The following is a 7,410-nucleotide window of genomic DNA, read 5'->3' as shown; positions in this document are numbered from 1 at the left end:
TCCCTGGTGGGGCACTGATGTTGTACCCTTAGGCAAAGTACTTAACCCGAAATTGCCTCCGTAAATATCCAGCTGTATAAATAGGTAACGTGGAAAAAAAGTAACCTATGTAGGTCGCCCTGGATAAGAACGTCTGCTAAATGCCAATAGTGTAGTGTATTAAAGATGTTTCACACGTCTGGTGATCAATATTTAAAAAATCAGGTGTGATTTTATCGAATGTAATGGTGAGATTTAACAAATGTAGTACTGTTTCGCTAGCTAGAAGTAACAAATTTGTTAGGATTAATTAAAATAATATTTTCCATTATTTACATTATACGATCTTCTTTACCGCCAAACCTGAATTAGTGATGAGTGAGACCAGCGGCCCTACGAGCATCTTCGCAAAACCCGACTCTATTGTCTTTATAGAACATGGTCATATGACCAACCCGTCAGCTGACCAGAATAAGCGGCGTTATTCCCTTCCAGCTCGGTAGTCGGCATTGCTTGCGTTGTGTTTTTCTCTGTGAGCTCAACAGTTTTGTCGGCATCTTGGTTTGCATTTCAAAGGGAACTTTTAAACAAATAATAATAATAATAATAATAATAAAAACCGACCATTATAAACAGTGTGTTTAAGAAAGCAAATTGGTCAGTCAGAGTTTCACGATCAGAATGCTGTTATGATGAGAGATCCTGTGGATAATATGCAGCTTGTTCTGAAGTTTTTTTTTAGTGAAAATAATTTTTAGAAGGCACCCAAAGATAACACCAGTTCTATTTTATTATTTTATATTTCGAAGTGAGTGTGTCAAAAAAATTCATTTGTGTCATTACGTTTTCAAAATATGGCATATATGGCATTTTAATGTCGTCATTAATATCATCATACAGCTCTTCAATTTGTCTGGCTTGTGAGTGCTGGCTTTACATTAGCTGAGAGAACATAAATGTAAGTAATGTCCTATTTAGACATCATCTTTGACATTGTAGACTTTGAAGAAAGTCTGATTTGCTGTGTTGATCCACAAAGACAGAATATAAAATGAATCAAAGGATCGAGCTCTAAATGCCGTTTGGCCTAATGAAGGCTGCCACTGGAATCGGCAGAAAGCTGCATGCAAGGTGTGTCAGAGGAAAAGTACTCTGTAACAACCTGCTGCAACCTCCATCTTTTATAAGCTTTGACAAAAAAGCTTAATACACAATATTCAAAAATCATTGTCCAAAGCTGTTGATTTAGTGCCCTCTGGTGTATATGTAATGATATTGTTATGATAAGCTGACAACATGTGAGCACTGCTCCACATTGTACTGTGTACCTCTGCATTGGCTATTTTATGGTGGTGTTACAAATAAAATGAAACACCTATGATGTATTTTGAATCTATCTTCTTTTGATAACGATAATGGCCAAAGCTATTCTGCAGAGAGAACACCACACCCCTAACCCTATGGGCCTGGGCTCCTGTAACCTTCCAGAGCAATACTACAATGCTGAGGGCCCACTCCTCTCCACAGAACTGGATCAGAACTGTATCTCATGTACAGCTCTGATACACAGATACTATGGAATCCATATAAATGACTAGTATGTATGAAATCTGTATTAATGAAATCTTGCAATTTCAGAGAGTTTAAAATTCATTAGAGCCAGAATGAAGCAGTTATTAAGTGACTGGCAGATTTAGAGCAGTTGATGGAAACAGGTTCCCATCACTGAGACGCCACAATGTATTGCATTGTTTCCATTGCCATTCTCATAGATCTGTCATTGACATAGTCATGGTGGTCTGGCCTGTGGCATTATCCTCTGAAGCCCTGGGTCATTGCGCAAAACATGGGGTGAGCATTGGCAAGAGACTGGCTGGAACTGGCTGGGGGTGTCTTTTTAAAGTATGTTGATTATGAATGTAAAATTTTAATTAATTTAGAAAAAGAAATAAACAGGGCAGTCGTTTACATTAATTTTCCACGCATTTCCACAACAACAAATGTTTGTTCGTATTCATTCCAAATTCCAAATGTTTGAAAAAAGTTTTTGTTGACTTACATAGGTCCACAGAATCCATCATAGTTTAGCTTGTTTGCTAGGTTTAGAGTACAGTTAGCTTCCAACAGTTACTCTTTGTCATTATTGGTACTCTTCATGAGCATAGGCTTCCTCTGAGCAAAACAACTGCCAGATTTTGATTCAAACCCAACAGGCATGTAAGGAGGGAAGCAACTTTCTACGATTTATACAATTTTAGCAATGATAAGAAAATCATTTTATTTATTCATTTATGTGGTTGGTTGGTGGATGTGATGATTCCCTGTTAAAATTAAATGGTTGGAATCACATGTAGTTTAGGGAAAAATACAGAGAAAAACGCACTTTTCGTTAATTGCTCTCAAATGTTATGGCATATTAGGCACAGGCACATAACTCTAAATTGAGAAAAAGTGAAATAAAAAGCTATGTATCCTAGGTTACTACATTTATGGTGCTTTCTGAGTCGCTCGTGGGCTCTCCAGCTCTCATCTCCACCCCTCCCTTCCTCATCCAGTGGTCCTTTCCGCTCGCTAAGTGATGCTGGTGATGTCACGCTCTGTTTTCGAGCGGAGCGGCGGAGGACAGTGATGGCGCCCGCCGCGCGGGTCCTGGAGTCCCTTTAAGATCTGCCTGTGACACCAAACAAGGATGGAAGGGAATGCCGTTCCCGACCAAGAGCAGCTACTGCTATTTTTAAAGAAACTCAAAGAAGTATTCGATGTTTGTGACGATGATGCGGACGGCTACATTAGTGTTGAGCATTTCGTGGATCTTGGTTTGCAGTTCGGGCAAGGAGAAGAGGTAAGATTGAGTAGATTGAGTAGATGTTTTCTTTATAAAAGGGGTTTGAGCAGAATGAGTGAATTTAACCTGAACTTCTTAATTGCTCGTAAATAACAGAGCTGTTGGTTTACAATGACATTAAGTCATTTACAAGCATGTAGCCTACCTAAAAACGCAATTCGAAGGTGAATTCGTTCTATATGTGGCAAACAGGTAGCCTATAGTAATCAAATACGATGGCTAGCTAATTAGTTTTTCATATTTGGCAGAAATGTTTTTCCAAGGACTCCCTCAAGTTAATTATATTAATTTGATGCCACTGTCGCTTCCCAAACAAATGGTCGACTCCTTCGTTTTCGATCATTTAAAGAGAAGCACACATAAGTGCCTCTTTCGAGGTCACTAACGCTGTATGTATGTAATAATAAATAAACTATTTTGGAAATGTCGCTTACACATTGTGTAGACCGTTTTTCGACGTATATTTATAAAGTATCCTCGATAAAGTGACACTTTTACTGTTTTTCAGGTTTTCCAGTATTTCAGCTGGTGATTTTAAAAATAAAGACTGGCAAGATTTTTGCAGTTGTTTGGGGTATAAACTGCAGATTCGTTCCTGTGAATACAAACATGTTGTGTGAAAAATATAACAATTCATCGTCTACATTTCTGTCGAGATAAAGACATTTGACGTTTGTCCCATGTCATGTCCCATGTAGGAACCTCTTGAAATGTTCGTGGTTAGCAGAATAAATAGCTCGTGTGAAATACGTGAAACTGAAGAGTCATACTCTGTTTCAGTAACACAACAAGATATCGTTTTTATTCATATAAAACATTACCTAAAGTACAGTTTAAGTCAGCATGCAGAGACACTGATGGGGGGAGCGCATTGTATGTGTGTTTTGTGGAATGTCCCCGTGGGCCCCCTCCTGCTCAGGGATTTGTAGCGATGGAAAGTAGCGGAGTGTTGTGGCGACAGATTGGCGTTCTGCTGAGTTCTCATAATGAATTTATCAGGTGGTGTCTGTGCTGTCTCCAGCTGTCCTGTAAAGTGCCCTGGCCCCAGAGTATCAGGCTTTTCCGCTTCATTGTGGCTTTCTCTGTAGGTAGCATCCGCAGTGGTCTCTCCAGCTGAGACAATTTATGAAACACTGGCAGGTGGTAGTCTTTCACAGGTTCGTTAGCAAGCTTACTGGTCTTAAACCGTTAAGCTCAACAATTACGCTTCTCCTTTCCTAGACCTTGATCTGTTTAGCAGTCCCATTGAGTCCGGCAGTAAGAAGCTCTACCTAGGGCGAATCATACACATTAAAGTCTAATTGGGCCATGTTTGTTTGTCCTTGTGTTTTTAAGTCTATTGCTTTGGACTTCTTTCAAGGAGCCCCCTGATCCAGCATTGTAATGCATTTGTGATGTTTTGTTTTGAAAGGGGGATGCGCTGCCGAAAAGAAATTTTGGAGAAAATAGACAGAGATGTGTTACCCACTAAGCAGCATCTGTATAATCCAATTCTGTGGTTTTCAAATTCTTCAGTTATTGTGTAGGTAAGGCCCCACTTGGGGGGCCATTTGGTTTGTGTGTTTTCACTGGCCCATCACCAGATCTCATGCTGAAATTCCATGTGCTGGCAGACTTCTTTTGCTGTCAAGAGCGCCTCAGAGTTAGACAGGGTCATGATATGCCGGGGGTAAATCACAACACACAACCAAACAAGCCCCACGAAGACACAGAGACTGTCCTTGCCTGCGGCTGTGAGGCCTGGTTTGTTGGGGATAGGTAATCACAAGCTGTTCGCAATCATGCAGAATAGTGATTATTAATCACTGAATTTAAAGAACCCATCCAAACATGACATGCTCTGGGTTTCATTTGCACCATTTGGACTGGAGCTAAGCTGAACTCATAGGCACAGCTGCATTGTCCCGCTTCTGGCCCCCAGCTCTGTGATCATGCTTCTGGTTCCTGCATGCTGCATGCTTCCTGCACTAAACACCTGCTAACAAGCAGTTAGGCAGCCGCAGTGAGATGGTTTGTCTGGTGTTTCAGGGGGGTGTGTGTGTGTGTGTGTGTGTGTGTGGGGGGGGGGGGGGGGGGGTTGAATACTGCTTGACACTGGAGCACATATTTTGATGAGGGGTGATGGAGGATTGACAGCTAATGTGATATGCCTGTTTTAGCAGTAATGTGATTTCAGTCTGTCGTGGCATCTGTTGTGCCACGTATCCGTTATACCTCAGCCAGAGATGTTAATCCAAGACACCAACCATCATTCCAGTGGGCGCTATTTAATCAGTGTTGCCATTAACGGGTCTCATCAACTGATGCTACATCTGCTTGCTCATAATTTCAGTGAATGCAAGCTTTAATCACTTATGAGAGGGAGTGTTGTAATGCTGAATGGCCTGTCATGGTGTTGGTCCGTCAGATCAGTTTATGCCTGGAGAGGATCAGTATCAGTATGTTGGATTCAGGGTACGACCAGATTTGACAGGACACAGTAATCCGGACTGACAGAAGCAATCGTCCTGATTGCGCATGTTAGATTTAATCATGTTTTTCCTTGTTTTGTTGAGATTTAACAGCCTCTGTCTGTTTTTCCTCTGAACCATTTCAAAATAGCTCTTTATTGGAATGTTATAAGGTATGATTATTCCCCATCCTTCAGTGTCCTGCCAGAACTGTGAGTTCTGCAGTCATTAAAGACTGGAGAACGGCTCTGGTGCAAGTTCAGAGTTGCCTCTCCCCCTCTTCCTGCTGCCAGCTCTAAAAATAACTGTATTGAGGCTCACACCTCCCATGTAGCCATGGTGACCACCGCTTAACAAACCTGCAGAGTGATGGGACCGCTGGGTGTTGTAGGCTTGTCTCTTCAATAAACACAGCCAATGAGGCGGCACGCTGTATCTGGAGAGGTGTTAACGGCTGACACTCCTTGCGTCAACACAAATGATGGACCATGTCTACAACCATTTCATGGGTCAGTTAGGGCTGTTTGAAGATCACACACACAAATTACACACAATGGGTTACTACACTTTTCTGTTGAGAGACTGGCAGCCATTACAGAACACATAAGGAGATACAAGGAGATTCAAAGTCTATGTGGAGTATCAATATCTGTATTTTGAGTTCCATATTCAAATTTCACTCTGTTGTATAAACTGTTCATCTATCAGTTTTGAGGGCTGATCTCACATTCATTGTTATGCTTTGTAATAATAATGAACACACAAAAAATCCCCAGAAAGAAATCTCCCAGATAATGACTGTTGTTTGCTGATTGCAAATGTCCACACAGCTTTCCAATCTGCAGATGTAATGTGCTTTCTGAAACCCTTGTGATGAAGAAGACCTCTGTAGGAAAGGAAAAGTACAGTAAAAGATATGTGCTCACATTTATTACAATATTTATCACAATATTAGGTTTATACTTGGCATGACTGAAGCTGAAGGCTCATCTGCAGCAATTGACAGTAGAACGATAAGGCAATGCGCAGCACAACCATTCATTTTTTATAATGAAAAGTATTGATTTACCCGTAGATAAATTTGGCCTTGAGAGGTTCTGTAACTGTGAAACGTGATATGAATGCTTGTGTGAAGCCTTCCTCTGGACTCCTAAGTGGATGATGTGCATGCAGAGGGGGTAATATGGCAGTGAGAATAGGCTGGAGATGAAAGCGGTGCAGGCTGGTGGGCTGACTGATCCCCCCAGGTGGAGGCATGCTTCCTCACTGTGGTTGGGACTGTGAAGGGCCTGTGCTCTATCCTCCCAGTGATGGAGGGAAAATGAGAAAAGGAGGGAGACAGAAAAAAACTGAGAGAGAAATAAAGACCTCCCCTTGCTGTTCTCCCATGGTTGACCTATGCAGTCTTAATGGTAATTAGCTCTGGTAATTGATTGCCACTTGCTCTTTGTATGGACAATTAAGGCTTTTAAGAGGCTCTCGGTACATATGTAATTTAGTCTGGTAATTAATTGCAGCGCCCGAGGCTCTTTATCATTGGAAATGAGTTACAATGGCCTTTCTGGGGTGGTGCTAATCAAAACTTGCCATGTTTCCAGGCTCTCAGTAAGAGATCATACTGGAGACATCATTCCTCTATAAGTGGAATACCTGGGGACAACTGATTCCAGCTGGATCCCATAGGCCAAATCGTCTAATCGTCTTTTCTCTCAGTTTTATAATCTCTTGTTGGATAAGTCTGTTCTGACTTTTTAAAGCCCTTGGAGGGATTGGCTGAGAAAACATCCATGTCTTAATTATTTCTGTTATGATTTATTTGTGTAGCAGATGTTTTGGTCAGACTGAGTTTATGTTGATTTAGCTCCGCTAACCTATGCCCAGAGGGTCTGAATAGACACAGTGGTGGAAACAGTTCCAGTTCAGAATAATTGGTTTTCTCTGCTTAATTTTTGTGTAAGTATTTCATAGTGTGCATTTTTAAAGATTATCCACATCATCAATTTTGGCTGTTGTGCAGTGTTGTGACCTACTAAAATTTAGATGCTTGAATGTTTTTTATGCATTTGACTTAATATCCAGAATGAAGTCTTGAGAAGTGTTGGTGTACACCACACATGCACTCGCCCACTTGTCGAG

At 41.1% G+C, this 7,410-nt stretch overlaps 1 protein-coding gene across 1 annotated transcript in view; it reads left to right on the top strand.

Moving 5' to 3' along the window:
* Positions 1-2,599: 2,599 nt before the first annotated feature.
* The window catches only part of LOC118777672 (rab11 family-interacting protein 4A-like), a 71,446-nt gene continuing 66,635 nt past the window's right edge, over positions 2,600-7,410 (top strand). The window contains exon 1 of the mRNA XM_036528781.1: positions 2,600-2,821. Coding sequence (XP_036384674.1) covers positions 2,669-2,821 — 153 coding nt within the window. The 5' untranslated portion in view covers positions 2,600-2,668. The remainder of the gene's footprint in view (positions 2,822-7,410) is intronic.

The sequence above is a fragment of the Megalops cyprinoides genome, chromosome 1 (assembly GCF_013368585.1).
Source record: "Megalops cyprinoides isolate fMegCyp1 chromosome 1, fMegCyp1.pri, whole genome shotgun sequence".
In the NCBI taxonomy this organism is placed as follows: Eukaryota; Metazoa; Chordata; class Actinopteri; order Elopiformes; family Megalopidae; genus Megalops; species Megalops cyprinoides.
The sequence above is the reverse complement of the archived record's forward strand: the minus strand, read 5'-3'. Positions and strand labels throughout refer to the sequence as shown.